This window comes from Zonotrichia albicollis, chromosome 11 (assembly GCF_047830755.1).
Source record: "Zonotrichia albicollis isolate bZonAlb1 chromosome 11, bZonAlb1.hap1, whole genome shotgun sequence".
NCBI lineage: Eukaryota > Metazoa > Chordata > Aves > Passeriformes > Passerellidae > Zonotrichia > Zonotrichia albicollis.
Window position 1 is genome coordinate 15,816,420 of NC_133829.1, and position 19,695 is coordinate 15,836,114.

At 41.3% G+C, this 19,695-nt stretch overlaps 2 protein-coding genes across 5 annotated transcripts in view; one reads left to right on the top strand and one right to left on the bottom strand.

Annotated features, from left to right (window-relative positions):
• NRG4 (neuregulin 4) overlaps positions 1 to 3,316 on the bottom strand; it is a 51,377-nt gene extending 48,061 nt beyond the window's left edge. Inside the window, exon 1 of the mRNA XM_074549524.1 lies at positions 3,183 to 3,316. The gene's annotated coding sequence lies outside the window, so the exon portion shown is untranslated. The remainder of the gene's footprint in view (positions 1 to 3,182) is intronic.
• TMEM266 (transmembrane protein 266) overlaps positions 1 to 19,695 on the top strand; it is an 83,200-nt gene that overhangs the window by 22,252 nt on the left and 41,253 nt on the right. For 3 of the 4 annotated variants that reach the window (XM_074549517.1, XM_005487796.4, XM_005487795.4), the window contains exons 2-5: positions 5,000 to 5,100; positions 6,068 to 6,173; positions 8,216 to 8,404; positions 18,286 to 18,440. In XM_074549517.1, the coding sequence (XP_074405618.1) occupies positions 6,160 to 6,173; positions 8,216 to 8,404; positions 18,286 to 18,440 (358 nt within the window). In that variant the 5' untranslated portion in view covers positions 5,000 to 5,100; positions 6,068 to 6,159. Of the gene's footprint in view, positions 1 to 4,999; positions 5,101 to 6,032; positions 6,174 to 8,215; positions 8,405 to 18,285; positions 18,441 to 19,695 lie in introns of all 4 variants that reach the window. The other variant, XM_074549518.1, reaches the window with a different exon arrangement.

Genomic DNA, 19,695 nt, shown 5'->3' on the forward strand with positions numbered 1-19,695 from the left:
TTTGCTCTCAATCCCTCCATGAAAAAGATGCAAAATTCAAATGTCCTTTCTTTGAAATAAAAAGCTCCTTCTCTTGTGCCTCTTTTCTTTTGGACACTGCATAGGAATGTTAAAGATTAATGAAGTTAATTTGCTTTTTGTTTTCTGTGTGGCATCTCTGCATTCATAATTGACAAATCTAATACCTCATCAAATTCTTGTCTTACATAAAGCATTGTGGAAGGTCAGTTTAATCAAAATAGTTTTTTTTAATATCATACCCTGTGGTTTGTCCTGTTGGGGGAAAAAGAAGAACCAATTTTGTTTTACCCAAAGTAAAGCAAGGAAGTGCTGGAATCATGCCTGCAAATTTGTCAGGGTTTCCCCTTCAGAAGTTCAAGTTGTTGGATTCGTGAGGGGAACACTTTTGGCATATATGACCAATTAAACTTTCTAAATGCAGATGATTGGAGCTAATTAAAATTCTCAGGACAAAAACAGTTGTGATCCCAGGGGACCTGGGAATTGCAGTTCTTGGGGAAATGCAGCTTGCAGTAGTGGCAGTGAGTGATCACATCAGGTTTGGGATGATATCCATGATGTTCATCACCAAAAAGTCTGGCTTGGCTAATTCCCAAGAGCTCAGTGTGGAAATCACTGTTGCAGTTTCACTTTGAAAGCATTGGGGGTCATGTCTGCTTAGATGTGTCCCCTGCTCTTGTTACTCTTATGTCAGATTATTCCTTTTCTTCCTGTTTTTCTGAATAGCTCCTCACATCTGTGGGATTGCCCAGCTGCCACACAAGTAACCATCATTGGCATTGAGGCTTCAAAGTGTATCAGGCTTTCAGGCTCTAGACTGAGATAAGAATGTAACTTGTCTGCACAAAGGAAGCAAAATTCTCTTTCTTGATGTGGACTAGATTCAGAGTAAAAAGCTCTGGTGTGACACAAAAGGAGAAAAACCCCCAGAGCAGCCCTGCTCCTCCTCTGCACCCCTCCTGAGTCTCTTCAGTGATTTCATGCTGCATGTTTGCTCCATTGGATATTGCCAATGGCCAGGGCTCTGCACATCATCTTGGACTATTTCTGATCTGAAGTCTTTCTGCTCTGTGTGCTTTGTTCCTTTGGCTGTGCACAGTGCCTTGCCCTGCACTCTCACTTTTGCTGGCACAGCTATTTTTGGAGCTGTACTATGACCTGTATCAGGGAAGCCATCCTGCTTTTCTTTTTTTCTTTGATGGATGGGGTGTGGGCAGGGGAAGGAGATGGAGCTGGTGAGAACACAAAACTCCACCTTGCAGCAACAGCGGTGTCTCCTTGAGTGAGGCCTGCAGCATTTCCTTTGAATGCAAACTCCGAGCCTGCCCAGCTGTTTTAAGCTGCTCTTGGGAGACTTATTACAAGAACATGTCAGAATTTGGTTTTGTGCAAGGGCACAAACTTGGGTGCTTCAGTCAGCATCTGAATTTTGTACAGGAGCTTACAGATTCATGATGATCCGCCTCAGAACATGAGCAAGTGCAGCAAACAGCTCTGAATCATGTCTTGACTTCAGCTCAGCTGAATAGGGTACAAGTTAGGAGGGACTTTGGTGCAAAAGGCTTAAATTAAATAATCTTCCTACTCCCCACCCCCAACTGGGCCCACTACATTGTGACACATATTTTTTAAGACTGTACTTGAATCAATGCTAAAAGCCATGGTTTTCATGCACCAGTGGAGTATGGATTTTTATTTTTTCAAAGTTAGCTATTGGAGTTTTGTTTTTTTGTTTTAGCTTAGTGTATGTATGCCATGTGCTATGCTTCAGCATACACTTTCCAAACTCTGTTCTATGCTTTTTGTTGTTTCAGCGAGATTTTATCTCCCATTAGCAAGCTCCTGCCAGGGTGTGGTGACTGACAATAGGAGATCGATGTAAACATTAACAAATGAACTGGGGCACGATGTGGCTGGGCAAGGCCAGCAGCAGAACCTTTGCTCCAGCATGACCCCAGCGCCTGCACAGGGGGAGCTGAGGGCAGGGGTTTGCCAGGGAGAGGGGAACAGCACAGCCAGCCCAAAAACTCCTGACAGGAGCCTGGGGAGCACTGCCATGGGTAGTGAGGGTGCAGGGAACAGAGCAAAGCTGGGGGGCCTGCAAGGCAAGGACAGCACTTGGAAGCAGTTTGAAGATCTTGCCTCAGAAAGAGCTCAGTGGTTGGGGTACAACTCCCTTGAGTGCTAAAGAGGGTGAAGAGCTGTGGTCCCACACGTTTGAAGCCGGGCTGCCAGTTGCAAACTTAGATCAGCTTCCCATCAGATTGCACTGTCCTCTTGGTACATACAGGACGTCAGTCATTTAGTGCACTGAATGTTTCTGGTGGTTAACTGCTTGAAAGTTGCACTAGAAACTGGTGGGACAATTCTTTCTGTCAGAACTCCCTTCCAAACTGTTTCTGTTAAACTCTGGAAACTGCTCCTGCTGCACCATCTCACCTGGAAAGCCACGGAACAGCAGAATTGCTGAGCTCTCAGGGGTTGGGCATTGCCCGTGCTCACGTGGCAGCTCAGCGAGTGCTGTGTGCTGCCTACGCTCAGTTGTACAAAGTGGGGAAAAAAGCCAGAAACTCTGGACCTGTTAGTAATTCCATCAGATGAGACCATGAGAGATGAGGCATTTTTGTCTAACGAACATTGAGTATGTTAGGTGGGGAAAGGGCTGCATGGAAAAATTTTCACTTAGGTGATAGATGGAATACCCAAAAGTTGCTCTTTGTTGGCAGGGAGAAGAGCAATGTCATTCCACTTTGCCTACAGGAAAATCCTGTAGGAATGCAAGCAGGAGATAAGTTTAAAAGAATAAAATTTCCCTGCTGATCTCTGCTGCCTTTAAACACAAGTCAGTTGCAAAGAAATTTCTTGTGGAAATTTCAAGTTGTTTATGTTGCTCTGAAATGTGAATTTTTTAAAGGAAGTAAGAAACAGATCAGGTGAAGTGGGTGGTAAAAAAAAAATGGTTTTGCTGAATACCAGTATATAATAAGATACTTTTTTATGTTGCTTGCATGAAGCCTGGAAAGAAGCATGAATCACAGTAATCCATTTAGGAGATAGATAGATACATATACACAACCTATTACATCTCTTTTGTCTTCTTACTGCACTTCCTGACTTGTCTGCTGAGCTGACCCATCAGTAATTCCCCAGTGGTTACTCACGTTTGCACTCTGCGTTCCAGGAGGGCTCCCGGAGCTCAGTCCCCGTCTCTCCCTGTCCCTGTTGGGCTCCCTGGGGCGCGGAGCGATCCCGGCCTGGAGCTGGACTCTGCTCCCTGCACAGGAGCTGCTCCTGCAGCCCCGGGCTGGGCAGGCTCTGCCTGCAGCGCTGCCGGCTCCGCCAGGGGGCTGGCCTGCCCTGGGGCTGCTGCCTCTGCTCGCAGCCCGTTCCCATGCACTGTAAAGCCATAAAAATTTATTGCATTTTGTCTGGAAGGTTGCCCATAATACTTTCCAGGAGTGACAAAAGATATTTCTCACAAATATAGTTGTGATTTTGTTGGTTCTTAGAATGAAATCTTTGGTTCCAGATGTTTGATTTGTCTAATAACTGGATTTAGTACCAGTCCAGTTTGGTTTCTCTTGATTCTGTACTGGTAATTATGTGAAAACCAGAATTGGTCTAAAGAACTTCTCACTCTCCTTCCTAGCTAGAAACATCATATTTATGGGCCTCACAGAGCCGTAATTGGCAAGATGCATTGAAATCCTCAGCTTCAAGAGATGCCAACAATTTCTTATGAGATTTTTCTCTGTACTTTCTCCCATTCTTATTGTAATGTTGTGAATCTTTTGTGTTTTCATTGACATTACGTTCTGTAGAAAACTAGACGATACCTTTACAATTTCTAAAGGCCTTTAATTCCAGAATCCATTAGGCCCAGGATCTGAAGAAAGTTAAAATTAGTAGCTTGAGGAAGAGTCTTAAGGCTGAAGGGTAATGACTGAAAGACAATCTCAAAGTTACATGCCAAGCTGGAAACACAGTTCTGAGCTGGAAAACACTCTTCTGTTTAAATACAAATGTGCTCCAGCTTTGGGAAAGCAAGAGAAAGGAGGGACAAATATTTCATGTTTGTGTCCTGGCCTGTTCCCCATAATCTTAGGATTAATCTAAAAAATGAGATTTCTTAAAATCTAGAGGTACAGTTTGGGTCACTGCTTTCTTTACTAAGTCCCCTTTGGATGTGAGGTTGGGGTTACCAGCACTGTGCTGTCTCCTGAACAAATGGTGAGGTTTTACAAGGTTAAGAAGCTTCCACATGTCCATTTGTCTGTCCTCTGAGGCCAGTTTCCATCAGTCTTATTCCCATCTCCCAAATCAGCTGGATCCCCAGGTACTTTTTACTCCCCAGGCCTGCAAATGCAATTAGAGCAGGATTCTGTTTTCTCACTCTCAGAAGACACGTGCACAGTATCTCATGCCTCAACCATTTTCTCCTACTGAGTGCTTAGAAGAACTGATTTGGGTAAAATTTTTCATTCAGAATTGTTTGGGGTTGTTTTGTGTTGTAAAAATGTCAGCTGAAGGTGAGATGTTAGGGAGCTAACATTGCAAAACAAGTCTGAGTCTTATATTGTAGTTTTGCTGTGCTGGTAGGTGCAAGAGTTTGCAGCAGAAAGCTCTGTGTGATTGAAATATTCACAAATTTAGGCAAATGTTTTAGTATTTTGCTGCCTTAGGGGGTATAGTAAATGAAATAATTTAAAGTGTACAAAGACCAGGGAATAGACTCCCATTCATACTTGAATGGATATGAAATCAAGTTTCTGTGGTGTTAGCAAAGCTTTATCTGAAAAACATTTCCTTCTTACTCTGTCCAAGATTGTAAACAAATAGAAGGTTTGTGTCTTTCTAAAGTATGTGTAGTCTTTTGTTTTAAAGTTGTCCTCTTCATATGAAATTAAGTTTTTGGCTTACTTATATACCTGAGGAGGGTGAGCACAGTGTAGAACTTTTTTTCTTGCATCTTTTCCAGGCACATTATCTGGAAAATGTGAAAATGCATTGGCTACGTTTTGCATTTTTGTAAAATTACAAAACATGGAATAAAGCCTTGGAAATGGCTCTACAAAATATGTAAGTTCAATTTTACTTTTTTGTATGATGTGATTGTTAAGGATCTTAATGTAGCTACATTTGTATGTCCCCACTGTAAATACCTAACAATTCAGCCTGTAAGTGACTCTAGGGTAAAGTTTAGTATAAGAGCATTTTTCATGATTATTGGTGTTATTGTAAGCAATTCCAATTTGCCAATATTTACTTCTGTTTAATCAAAATTAGAGTCTGTTTTTATGTTACTTTTAAAAATTTTGTAGCATCTAATCTTCATAATAGCTTCACAAGGTCTCTCATGATTTTTAAGAGCTTTTGTTTGTTGTGTGGTATTCCTTGTTTTTCCTGCTTCCAAAACCTGTGTATCAGTAGGTTTCATTCTCACAGGCTTGTCCTCTTTTGCTCTGGTGGCCCTGCATTGCTCCAGGCACAGGACAAGTGGAGATTTTGCCTTTTCCAAATGTGTTACTGGGTTTTGTTGATCAGAATACTGTCCTGATAACAGCCCATCTAGAATGTTTGATGACATGATTTAATTTTTGGAAGAGACTGCCTAAGATGGCAAAGGGAGTCAAGAACAGTTCAAACTCAAAAATGGAGAACAAACCCCCAAACTTCATTGACAATATTAATCTAGAATGTGTAAAAATTTGTCTTCAAATAGAATTTACCCTCCTGAAGCTGAGAACTTTCTCTGAAAATCCCCTTCCCCCTCTGTTTTTGGTTATTTTCTCAACAATCTAGTGGATTGAAACAAGCCCTTGTTCTTATGGAATTATGTATGTGTCAATGTGTGAAAGTAAATGCACTGTAACTTTACAGCTTCCATAATATGGAGGAATTATCCTGGAATAAAAATACTTTGAAAAAGAATCATGGGAGGGGAACTAACCTGTTAATCACATTTGCAACATGACAGCAGCAGTCGGTGTAGCCCTTTGGATTTCTTTCAGCTGTGTTTCAGGGAACCTTGTTTTGCTTCTCACAGAGACCTAATCTTGCCACGCTAGAACTGTAATGCAGAGCAGCTGGAAGTAGTTAAACATTGGAAGCACTGCTGGTCTGGTTGCATCCTCCAACATGACCAATCCTCAGTAAGTACCACGTGATACAAATTGCTTTAAATGACAGGAGCAGGCTGTACCTGGAGGACAGTGACATCCTGGAGGTTTTCTGTTTGTCTAAAGCTTGTGAGTTAGCAGAAACTACATGGATGATGCTGTAAGCATGTCTGATGTGCATTACTAACAGCAGTGGCTGAAAACTAGTATGTTATGTTATTTTCAGAGCTGTTTATTTTTCTTGCCACCAAATCTGTCTGCTGACTCCAGTCTGTTTGCTTTTCTTTTCAATCAAATCAGCCTTTATTTGTCATATAGTCTGTCTAAGAATACAGAAACTCAGTATTGTTGGGGGAGGGAAGGTTGCACCAACCCATTTCCTGTTTCTTTTATGCTACTGGAAATTGGATCATTGCATGCTCTTTCATGCAAAACTGAACCAGCTTGGATTAAAAAAGGTACAGGTCCACAGGATGGCATTAAAGGTGAAAAGCAAAGAAAATTCTTGCTAAAATTAGCTTTTACCTCTGGGTTTCTGATTTCAGAATCAGAAGAATCTTGTTTACAGAAGAATACAGTTCTGTTGGAAATTAAGGAATCTCATTACTTTCCATTATTAGTTGGATATGAATAAAATAAAAGCTTTTAGGTTATTCAGATAGTACTTCCTTTTACCTTCTTTTTCTGCCACAGTATGGCACAGCTGCAGCCTTTCCCTGCCAAATACTCTACATATAAGAGCATTTTACTTTCTTGGTAATTCTGGCAAGAGTTAGTTCCTTTTAATTCAAGAATAATGTCTTCCATCTGAAAGAATTAGTCTAATGGTAAGACTCACTCAGATCAGTGGAAACTGTCAACATAGAACTTTAGTTCCTTCACCCACATCCTTATACAAGATGTACCAGTTAAGTGACCTTCTAAAGTAGCCTCTTATTTTTGGGGGGAAAAAAAGGAACTGCTAACCAGGTTGCTTAAATTGCTGGAAGATTTTAATAAGCTTCTTTAAAATAAAATGCAATTTTGGCAGTCAAATAACACAGGGTGCTAAGAACTTTTTAACTATGGAAAAAGAGTAACTTTATACCTGCTGTAAACCTCCGACAGTAGCCTGAGATTTCTTCCAAAGTTACCAGGCTCCCCTAGAAGGAAGGTGGAAAAGTTTGTGCTTGCACATCCTTGGAATCAAACAGGGCAAGCAGCTTTGCTGGGTGCTGCAAAGATCAGCCCTTGACATGCAAGCTGTGTCCTGAGCCACGTCATCCTGTGCATGCAGTAATGCTAACAGATAAAATTCCTGCAGAATTCCTGTAAAATTCCTACAGAAGTAGTATCTAAATGTGGGAGACATACACATTGTCAGACTGTTTTTAGCTGCATGGAGTTCCCATTATTGATAGTGGGCTGCTGTAAGAATACCTGATCAGATTTAGAAGCTGTGCATAAGGTTACTTAAGATAATCTTTATGGAGGAGGCCATAATTCTCCTGAATCACTGTTCCCTTTCAGTACTATTTTGAAATAACTTGTAACAGAATGATCCTTTTTAGGTGAGTGTAACAAAGCTGCCATCCCTCAGAACTGTTTGAATCAGTACTCAAATCTGCTGGAGGAGGGGTCTGACTGCACCTAGTAGCTAACAGTTGGTTTGTATATAGTAATTAAAAGGCCTAGCTATTCACTGCTCACCAATATAACTCAGAAAGCAGTGAGTTTTTAGTTGGCATAGTTACATGTCTTCTTTCTGTTTTCCATAAATCCTTTCCTTTGGGGCTTGTGCATTTTTTCTCTATTTGTTTATACACAGCCATTTCTATTTAGTGCTTCTGAAGCAGATCCAGCAGAGTGAAAGTTGTTCTCCTGTGTGAGGTTTCTGTTTATTATAGTGAGATCTACTGAAATTTGGAGAGATTTGATCTTCCTCTTTAATGACAGCACCTCCTCAATGACCTTGCAGAGGCCTTTGAAGTTGTTGGCCCTTTAGGATTCCATGAAGTTCTTGTCTCTAACTGCCTTTTACTTGCTTGCTCATTTCTGTTTGTTTCTGTGTGTCCGTGTGTTTATTACATTTCCAGGCCTACAATTGAAGGCAGTGTTTCAGAAGTTGAGATCATTTCCCAACAAGTGGAAGAAGAGACCAAAAGCATTGCTCCCGTGCAGCTTGTTAATTTTGCTTATCGAGATCTACCTTTAGCTGCACTTGATCTGTCTGTGGCTGGGTCCCAGCTTTTGCCAAATTTGGATGAGGAGTACCAAAGAGAAGGGTAAGTACAAAGGGCAGATTTTTGTCATGTAGTTTTAGGTTACAGGACTTTCATGGCCTGTTAAACAGCAAACCTTAAGCTGGAGAAGTGCAGCCAGTTGTCCTTAAACTCTGTGTAAAATTATTGTCACAGGAGGGAAGAGACCTTTTCTAATATCACTAATCTGGGCTGGTTCAGAGCTGTTTTATTGTTTTAAGTGGTTCATAGGTACTGTTTGACCACAGTCTGGAAGCTTTATCTCAGGAAAAAACAGATGAAATACCTGGCCTGTCAGACGAGCAGAATGGTCTGGTGAAAGCTCCTTGAGAAGGGTGTTTGAGGATGCTGAGAGTTGGCTGCTCTGACTCTTGGACTGTGCATCTCCTGACTGAGAGATAATGGCTGGTACTGCTGATTGCAGGGCAGACAGTGTACTTGCCACCCAGTAATGTGAATTGTGTCATTTGCTGATGAGAGAATGTTGTCTTTGGTAATGTGCACAGTATATGCATACTGCTCCTGTTTCCATAGAAAGGTGGTTCCAGGTTCATTGCAATAAAAGATCCTAATCAGTTCATAGCATGTGCCCAAACATAGCCCAGTGTCAGATTATGTAGCACTGATGTCCTACAGGACGTTAGAAGTCATCCTTATGCCTGGTTCAGGCTTGAAGTGGCTGTAGGTGCACTGCTGTACTAAATTCTTCATGAAAGATTTGGGTCAGCTGGAGAGAATCCAGAGGAAGGCAGTGAGAATGATTAGAGGCTCAGAAAACCTGCTGTGGAGTACTGATTGGAATAACTGTGTTTCACATGACAAAGAGACTTTGAGGGGAGCTTCCAAGAGCCTTCAGTGGGGAAGGGAGCAGCCTGGTACTGATCTCCATGGTGTTCAGGACAAGAAGTAAAAAGCTTGAATTGCAGCAGAGGGCAGTGAGGGCAGCAGAGTGCTGGGGTGGGCTTGTGGTGTGTGTGGGAAGGAGGGGATAGAGGTACAATGGCTGGATTGCTGATCAGGAAGGTGCATTTGCCAGGAATGATAACTCTGTGTTTAACATCCCTCGGGACAGAAACGGGCTGGGCACTGGGGCCTGCCCTCCCTGCCTCTGTGCCTGCTGTTCCCCTGGGGTCACACTGAGCACAGAGCTGCTACTCTGTCACTGAGGTCCTGGGAGAGCCCTTCCCAGTGAGCCATGGAGAATGCTCCCTGCTGAAGGCTTTGACAGGTTTTATATAAGGCTCCATTTATTAACAGCTCAGTACGTTTCAACCTGTGCTCTGTAATCAGCAGAGACCTGCTTGATCTGAGCTCAGCAGGTATTCTGGGGGGTACTCAGGAAGCAAGATGTGGGGAAGGCTCTTGCCTTTAATTGCTTTCCCAAATTGGACTTTATGAGACTTCTCCAAAAGGCTGTTACTCCAAACAAGGGGAAATACATTTCGAGTAGGTTATATAAGTACGCTACAACTGTAACATAAAATACCCTGCATAGCAAAAGAGGCACTTGAAAATTAATTTAAGTATGCAGGTGTAATCCTCAGGCTATTTTGGTGCTGAGTCAGTACCAGTTTAGTTCAAATATGCGTTTTTATAGATTTTTGTGATCTGAAACTCAATTCTTCACTGTGCCAAAGGGCACAGGTCTCTCACTATAACCATTTGAGAAGCTTTGCAGTCTTAAACATGGAAATAAGCTTGTCATTCTTTTCCTCAGCAGAGATTTCTCCCTTCTCTCAGACTTCTTTTGTGGTTTTGTCAGTCTGCATGGAAGCAAGCAGGTGCCCTCCACACCTCCCAGCTGTAGAGCACAATCTCTGAAGAAAGTTCAGAGCTTAACTTTGGGCATACCAATGCATTTTGGCGAAGTGTGTTCAGCTGCCTTGTGGGAATGGTGGCTTCTTCCTTTCAGAAGCATCCATGACAACTGATGCCCTGAGAAATTTAGGAGCAGAGCTGGGCTTCATAAGCCCAGCAGCAAAGTAAAATACTATCCCTGTTTCCCAAAGTAGAATACTATCCCTGTGCCACCTCCTGGCTTGGTTGGGAATGTGTCTGGTTTAATGGATGTGGTGTCATTTCCTTCCCATGGCCTTGTTCACTGTGAATGGCTCCAATCCCAGCGAGGAGGAGGTGGGGCAGGTCAGATCAGTTTGATCCAGGGACTGGCAGCCCCATCTGCCTTAGGTGCAAAGAGGGGCATGTGGGGAGGGGCAGCACAACAGGTGACAGAAAATGGCAAAAATCCCTGTAGTTTCTGCCAGCATCCATCTTTGTGACTGAGGCTCTGTTACCCCAGTGCTGCTGTGCAGGGGGAAATACTCTGGGTGTTCACCAGTGAGTCTCCATTTCCTCTCTCCAAGGGAGACTGCAGGCTAGGGATGAAGGAGAGGGCAGCAAACGAGTATTCTGATTTAATGGTGATGCTCTGTGCACCCCAAGGAGCACAAAAGGTTTTCCTCAACCTTTTCTTCTTTAAGGCTACAAGGTGTTCAGGGTCCAAGCACAAATCTGACCTGGTTGCTCCCTGGGGGAGCTTTTTGTTTCATCTGAGGGAATATTTCTCCTAATAAAGCTGATATTAATAGGTGATCAGGAATAGGTGGGTCATAACCCTCAATGTGTGCCTGGAAACTCTCACATGGCATCACACAAACTACCCCTCCAAAAAGAAAAGAAAGAAATGAAAAGGAAAAAGAAAGAAAGTTATGGTTTGTTTTTAACTTGTTAGACAGACTGTATGTAAGCTGCCATTCCTGTGGCTTTAATACTGGAATTAAGCCTTACTTTGTGCAGTTTGAGATCTCTGCCTTTTCATATCAAATTCTCAGGGCACTCAGTTCCTGTCTGTTGGTGTTGTTGGAGGCATTGTGTGCACAGTTTGAGCTGGTTTTGTCAGACATTTAGATGACAATGCTGATCCCTGTGCTAAGCAAGAAAGAAAGGACTGCAGGTTAGAGGCAAGTTATGCCTGTCCCTGATGTACACCTGTAAGTAGTGAAAGGGTAGTCAGGCAAGAAAAACCTTTCTGCTCCACCTGAAACCCTCAAACAAGATACAAAATGTGTTGTCCTGAATTTACAGAGAGAGGCTGTGGTTGTATTGAACTCAGTTTGTATGAAAAGAGTGTGCCAGCATTTCTTTAAGGAGACTAATCACCCAGAAAGGTGAGATGATTTTTAAATATTAAGATTGCTTTAAATGCCACTCTTAGGGGTTTTTTTTCCCCAATCAAGTATTCAGTTTTTCAAAAAATAGTTTCTCTCTTCTGCGTTTTTTGCATTGAGTCCAATAAAAGTGATGGAGAATAGCAGAAAAATTGACAACATGCAGAAAGTAATAAATGGAGAAGGAAAAGCTCTCCTTCCTATATTTTATATAACTTTCAATTAATTGGTATCTATCACAATAAATGATAAAATATTGACAGATAGTTGCACTACAGAGTGTATTTTATTGTGTGAATATGCAGATAGACAATCAGCCTCTCTTGATGAAGATCTGTGTTTATTGGAGTTGAGAAACAAGGGAGAGAGATGAACACCAACTTTTTAATTATTGTATTTGTTTTAAATTGCAACTCTTGAGTTTTAATGTTAAACATTTGAAATATGAAAGTGTTTTCAAATCCTGTGTTTTACATCAAAACTGTAAAGTTTGTGACTTCCCAGTTAATACAACTCATTTGACATTAGCTGTAAATAGGCTGTTGTAATTTAATAATTTATGATCATCTGCTCATAGCCTTAGATTTGAATGGTCACAGTTAGAAAGTGCATTAAACAGTGGGAATATCAAAGAAAACCATAAGGAGAGAAAGAGAAAGGAAGGGAAACCAAAACTGAGCAGAAGTTTACAGAGATGCAGAAGTTAACACAGAGAAGAGTTGGAAACTCTCATTTTAAACTGGTTACAAGATTCTGCTGGTAAATGTATTCACCCATCCTGGGGGGAAAAAAAGTCTGTTCTTTCAGTCTGTCTTCTGTAATTGTACCAAGTAGGTGCTATTATTTTCCTTTTCAGATTAATCTTTCAGATGTTACTTTGATTTTTTTGAGGTATTTTACTTGGGCTTTCTGCACAACTTAAAGGTTACTTATCTAAAAGATCAAGTTATCACATTTCTCTTGTTTTCTGCTTTTCTTGTCTTTATCTGGTGATGTAATTAAAAATAGACCATTTTCTGAAAAGTTTTCTGCACCTCTGCAGATCTTGGATCTGGAATAATGGTGAGTAATGAGGTCCAAGCCCAAGCTAAAGTGCAGGGGTTGTGGAGGGCACAACCATTTCGTGTAGCAAGCAAGCTCCTATTTACAAAAGTGAGTTGTTATTTAGTTTTAGCTGCCAGTCATAGTCTGAATCCAGAAAGGTGGTGCAAGATCCTGCCATGAGGATGCAGTGAATGAGACTGTAGTGCTGATCTGTTTTTGGGCAGCACTTTATCACTGCTGCTCCTGGTGCTGTGGTCCAAAACAGAGCTGCACTGCAGCAGAAAGGAGCCGTCAGCTCAACAGAACCTCTGAGGTGCCCAGCTCTTCAGTAGAGAAAACATGAAATTTTGGGCTGTGTTAGAGGTGTTCAGTGATTTAGAAATTTCTGTTTCTGTACAGCCTTTTAAGTGTTTCTCTTGGTAAATTTTGCTTTCCAGAATGTCTCATTACTGTGTTTATCTCAGTGCTTTGAGTGTGTCCCCCCCATGTATTTTATCAATTGGCAGAGAGAGCAGTACTGTAAGTAAGACAAAGAATTCATTTTCTAGCTCAGCGATTTTAAGAGTTTTTTGGTTTGGAGATTTTTCTGTATTTTTCCAACAGAACTTGCTTTTCCCAGACAGGTTTTGAGCATAGAAATGTAGCATTTGTAGCCCACAAATCACTGTTTGCAAAGCTCTTTATTGGAGACTGGAAATGACATAAGTCTAATTTGTCTGGCTTGACAGTGCAATTAATTGTCTAAATTGGGGAAGATATGCTTTGGGGCAAATATTGGAATATGGATAAGCCATAGGACAAAGAAATGTGGAAAAGAGGAGTACTTGTCTGGAAGGCAGGTCTGTAAAATAAACCAGCTAAATGCTGAGCAGAAGTGTAAAAGCAAATCAGATCTTAGGATTGCTTAGGAAAAAGAGAATAAGAGGCTGTTGCTGTGCTTCTCTATATATCCAAGCTTTGTCCATGTCTTGAACATGAGTGCAATTCTGATCCCTGTCAGAAGAATGTGGTAGCTATAAAAGAACTGGAAAAGAATCAAAGGGAAACAGTGATCAAAGATGTGATACGTCTTCCATTGGAGATTAATGTAAACTGGGACTCTGCAGGCTGGGTGAGAGAGGGCTGATTGAGATTTGATTGATAATACAAAGTCTGTGACACAGAGAGGTTAAAATAGGTTTGACACCCACACACCCCCTCCCAATACAGCCTCTAAGGTACATTAATAGATTAAAGCCCAGTTCCAGAGAAACAAAAGGAGTTTGCTCTTGGCACAGAGGGCAGTAGATGCCTGAAGCTGCTTTCTGAAGGATGTGTGCCTGAGAGCAGCTTATCCCCACAAGGGGAGGTTGAACAAGTTTGTGGAAGAGAAAGTCACTGAATACAGCCTGAGAAAACACATCGGTCTCAGGAAGTGACGAAATGGAAAAGATTTGGATTCTGTGAGAATGTTAAGGGAAAGGATTTCTGTTTGCTGTGTTCTGAGACATCTTGAGCCATCTGGTCATGACCACTGTTGGAGACAGGGTGCCAAGCCTTGGGTCAGTATATTCTAGTATGGCTGTTCCCATGTTTCTTAAAGGGAGTTTTTGAGGCTGATGCTATATTGCACTAAAGATTTTAGCATAAAAAGGCAAAATCTAACAAGCAGTTTTCTAATGAGAGGAGTAAAAGGCCAGATAATCACTGGATGAGCAAATGGTGTGATGTACACCTATAAAGAAAGGACAAATGATCCTAGAAAGCTTCAAGTACTTCAGATAGAGCTGGGAAGCATTCATGTAATTAATTAATTAAGCCTATTGTAAAATATTATCTCCTGCTCCAGTTGTCTGTATTCACATGCAGGAGAGGCTGCTAGGGTAGTTACAGAGGCTGAGTGTCTGTTCCACAAAAAGCATGGGCTTTAATTGAATTACACACGTGGCTGCCACTACTGTGGACAGACTGCCAGCTGGGGAAAAGACCTAATCAAGCAAAGAATAATATTGGCACAAGAATGAGTGTGTATGAACTGGCCTTGGGTGAGTTTGGGGAGAAAAATGGAGCAATCTCTCTTGCCATTTGAGCAGCAGAGTTTTGCAGGAGTCTTCCAAGAAGTCTTCCATGGGGTTTCAAATAGTACAAGTTTTGGGGGTAAAAAGATGAGAGTGTTGTCGATATTTAAAGTTCTGTAGTTCTACCAGGCTTGTAGAAGTCCATGAGAGGTGCAGAGCTGTGTGTGTTCCTTGGAGCTCCTGCTGCAGGCTCCAGCTGCTCCCTGCTGCGAGGCTCTGCTGTCTGCGTTGGCTCGGGCACGTTCTGGGTTGTTATTTAGCCTGTGTTCCTGCCACTTCCTGACCGTGGCCTTTCTGCTCCTTCACACAGCAATTTGGATCTCATCCATCCTTCTGTTTTCTGATCATAACCATCTTGTGAGGTGCAAACACTTGCTGTTTAGCCAAAAGAAAGGAAAAAAAAAGACAGGGTAAGGTATAATGCAGATTTTGGGATATTTGTTTACAATACCAGAAAATAGAAACAGTGACAGCTGTTAACAGCTTGAAAAAACTGTTTGTAGTGGTTCCTTACCAGACAAATATGTTCAACCTTTACCAGTTTTGCCTTATGTTCTGTATTTCCCAAGCTGTTTATTAGTAAGGCTAGCAGGATGGTGACAGATTGGTTTTGGATGAAGCCATGTGTGAAAGTATCTTTAAAAAAAACTACCCCTGGTAAAATTCCACTAAATATATTTTAATGTCTCAGAACAGAGCTTTACAGCTCAATGTCACCAACAATTAAAAAATTCCTGTGCTAGTACGTTTATTTACTTCATCCAGCCATTGCTAGAAAGGTAAATGATATTTCTGTTGTAGAGACAAATTAGCTGAAATACCTGATTGACCTGTTTGAAATCATGCAGGAATGTTTTCCAAAGTCACACTTGTGTGTGAATTCAAGCAAACACAGTCAGGACACCAATAGAATGTGTGCTTATTCTCTGAACAGAATAGGGGACTTTTTTGATAGTTTGTGGGTTTTTGGCAATTTGGGTTTTTTTGTTTGGTTTGGGTTGGTTTTTTTTTGTCTGAAGTGAGGGAAAAAGGTCTTTACTTATCTATGGTTAGTATCAAATCTCTTCATAAATTTATGAGTTGTGTAAGTTATATTTTGGTTTGTTTATATTTTTGAAAATTCTGTGTAGCTGCCTTTCTAATCTGAGCTTAAAATTTCAAGTGTGGCTTTGCAGTGTCACAGGTGAAATGGCCAGAATTTGGAAGGTAAGTTCAAACCCACACTAATTCTGGTAGGAGTTTGTTTTTCTCCAAACCCAGATTTCTGTGAATAGATGAGCCCTTGCCCATCAGAGGGGGGAGAGAGAGACTGCCCTGCTAGAAGAGGTTCCAGAGGGGAGGAGTGTGTGTGTTAGGGGTCAGGGTGGTTGTTGATGTGCCAGCCTGCAGACAGTAGCAAGCTCACCTGGGTGTAGCAAGTTAGATACAGAACTGAAGGTGGATCTCCAGGGCTGAAATTTTAAATCCTTTTGTGTCTTTGAAAACAATTTATATATTTTATGAGTATGGTAGAAGTGGAAATGAGCACATGAGCTGCACTTGACCTCTTAAGCTGATTGCTTTATCAATTGTAAACTGGTAGTTTCATTCAGAAGCTTTTTAGAATTGGTGTTAATAATATTGAGTAATAATACTGAACAGACAGAATAATGCCATGTTATCTAGGATTCTATAAGTAATTAGCAGCTTGAGTAGTAATTATCATGGTTATGTGTATTGTATGCTAAGTATTACAGTTGGTTTATTCTTACTGGTGCATTTGGTATATTTCAAAATCTTAACTTTGCAGAGCTTTTAGAGATAGGTACTTGGGCCCTCTACTGATGGTTCTGTGAATAGGAAAGGCTGCCCTGCAATATTAAAACACTGGCATAATGGGTCCTTTGGAAAAGGGAACATAAATGTAAGCAGAGACTAGAACTAAAGCCTGTTCTGTTTAAACAGAGCCACCCCCCTCATTGTTTTTAGAAATATCTAAAAAACTTCAGCCCTGAGCCTAAAATCATAGTTGCATTAAAAACACATTACCCTGTTTTGAGATATGTAAAATAAAACCCGTTAAAAGATCAAGCTGGCAAACAGGCCCCTATCCTAATGCCTTTTTTTTGCCTTATGTTTTAATACAACCTATTTGAAATCTATTGCATTCTGTATTCAGGTTGGAGCCATAACAAAGTGTAACCTAAGGGCAAGGTGCTGATAGTAACACTTGTCAAATCTTCTCTGAAGCTTTGAGAGTCAATTGAGGAGGTCTTTTGCAGTCAGGCAATCAGGCAATCTGACTACAAGTGTTGTTGATGTGCTTAATTCTGAGAAGCTGCTTGAAGGTGTCAAGTCTCTGAGCACTGCTTGGCATCGCTTTCTCCCTCATTTGTGAGTATGTCAGAGAACATTTTGTGATGTTTTTCCAAGTGTTTGATTACAGTGTGAGTTACTGAGTCTAGAGCTTTATTAGGAATTGATCAGTATCACCATATCTTCTTGTACACCTCTGATTGTTGTGATATTTTAGTCAGACAGTGGGGTTACTGCTGACTAAACCCTGGCTAATAAATCATGTCAGCTTTTCATTACCCAATGGGTATTTACAGTGCTTTGAAAATCTGAAGTGTCAGGCAAACATCCCATTTGAACTTTCTGAGGTGAGCCAGTACAGGAACCTTGCAGAGCAGTGTGATGAGAGATGATGTGATGCTGAGGGGAGGAGTTAGGAGATAAACAGAACTGGGATGGACTTTATGCATCTGAGGTCCATGCTGCTGTTATTCCTATTACCAGTACTCCTAAACAAAAATTTAACAGCCCTCTTGTAAATGTGTATCTGCTTTAGCACAACAGTAGTGCAACGTGTACTGCTTCATCAGCTTCCCTCCTGAGTTCTGCTCTCAGAGCTCAGCCTCCTCACAGCTTCCTGCATCCTGCCTAAACCTTATTTTTCCACTGAAAAAGGGTGACCTCATCCAAACCAGGCTGTCCCCCAAACTCTGGCAAGGTAATTCTTGGCATGATCCCCAAACAGGCTGATGAGAGGTGGACAAGTAACCAAGTGAGAGAGCCAGGCCACTGCCAGACTGTGCCTTTGCTGCTGTCAGGTGTAGCTGTGCAGTCACTGAGCTGCTGCTTTGGTGCTTCCCAGATTCCTGTTGTTCTTTTCCATGATGTCATGGACTGATTGTTGCAGCCCTTATCAGATCTGTCTCATAGTAGAGCAGGGAAAAGGTGCATGGCCAGAAAATTCACTAGCAGAGAAATTATTTTTAAAAACTTTTAAGCTTCTAAACAGCAGAGTCCTGCTGTGCCTTGGTACTCACCGGTAAATGAATGCAGCGTGTGTCAAAATAAGGGCCCATGAGAACTAGTGAGACAGGAGGGAAGCAGAAATGTGTGTATGATAATTAGGGCTGCATGACTCAGTACACACCAGAGCTAGGGAGGTCCCAGACTGAAGGTTTTTCTTACTTTTCTCTCAGTAAAAGAATCCAGTGAAAGTGAACTTTGCAGAGTCTTTGTGCATTATTGCTGAGTGTATCCATAACAGCAGAACTTACAATTTTGAGTTCACTGCTCTTCAGCTCTTTTGCTTTTTCACTACTACTTCTTTTCTTTTCTTGTTTTTCCCTTAATTTTATTTCCTTAGATCTAACTGGCTAAAACCGTGCTGTGGGAGACGAGCAGCTGTGTGGCAGGTATTTTTGCTCAGTGCAAGTCTCAACAGTTTCCTGGTAGCCTGTGTAGTATTGGTGGTGATTCTTCTGACTCTGGAACTCCTAATAGATATAAAGCTTCTCCAGTGTGAGTAGGAGGATTTTTTTTATTTTGATTTTTTTAATTTTTTTTTTTTTTATTTTGATGAAATAAAGGCTTAACTTGCTGGGAGGTTTTTGAAGGGGGAGGACATTGGGAATGTTTTTTCCCTACCATTTAAATGATTACTAGGCTAGGTAAGAAATGTGTTCTTGTGGAATCCTGGTATAGTGAAGTCAGTCTCTTCTTTATTATTCTGACCAAAGCTAGGTCAAATAACAATTTCAGTACAGGACAAATTTTCAGAGGTTACAAGCAGAGTGTACATGCAGAGATTCACATGTGTTGTCATTAGTACTTGAAAAGTTCTGTCCTTTACAGACGTGTTGTACATGCACAGGAGAAAAATCTGTGCATCATTAATCTCTGATACCCATCACATGTGGGGAGACAAAAGTGATGAACATACAAAAATAAATAGGGTACTTGGTGTTAACCTCTTATTCATTACTTCTGCTTGAAATTACAGCCTTCTAGCTTGTAATGCACTGGAATGGGACAGATTTTCATTCTACTTTGCTAACACACTGTGAGTCAAATCATGGCTTAAATGGAGTTTTGCTTTATCTGAATTCACTCTACACGGGTTCCACAATGGAAATTTTAATGCTGCTGTTTTGCTTCTTAATTCATCTTTTTTCCCCCTACTCTTCTTTTCCTCCATTGCACTCCCTTTTTTTTCTTTTTTTTCTCTTTTTCATTTATGATATGAAGTTGACATGACCACAGACACCACCAACACTTTCCTCTAAGCTAAATGTTGAGGAGCAGCCTCTAGTATCTCCATGCAATCTCAGATGTATTGAAATGGCAGCTGGGCTTCAGACAATCCCATAAATGCAAGAGTACTTAGCACAAAAGAGTGCCTGGTGTCCCCTGTGGCAGCTTTAAACTGAGCAAACCAAATTTCTGTTCTGTTGAAGTCCTTTTACTGTTGGAGTTTGTCAATTGATCCTAGTGGCATAAAGATTCGGGTGTTGCAGTTGTATTGAGATGACTTTAGGGGACTTCATTGCTAATTGCAGCCATTTCTTAAACTCTGTGAGATGGGTGTGAGTGACTGTGTGTCATTCCATGCTGTTGCTCCCCATTGCCACCCATCTGTCCATAACTGTACACCCTGTTCAGGGCATGGCCACTCCCTTACAGCTGTTACTTTCTCTGCTCTCTGGTCACTCACCATTTTTGGATGAGGAAACCCAGGATTTGGACAAGTCTGCCACTTGGAAAAAAGTCAGGAATG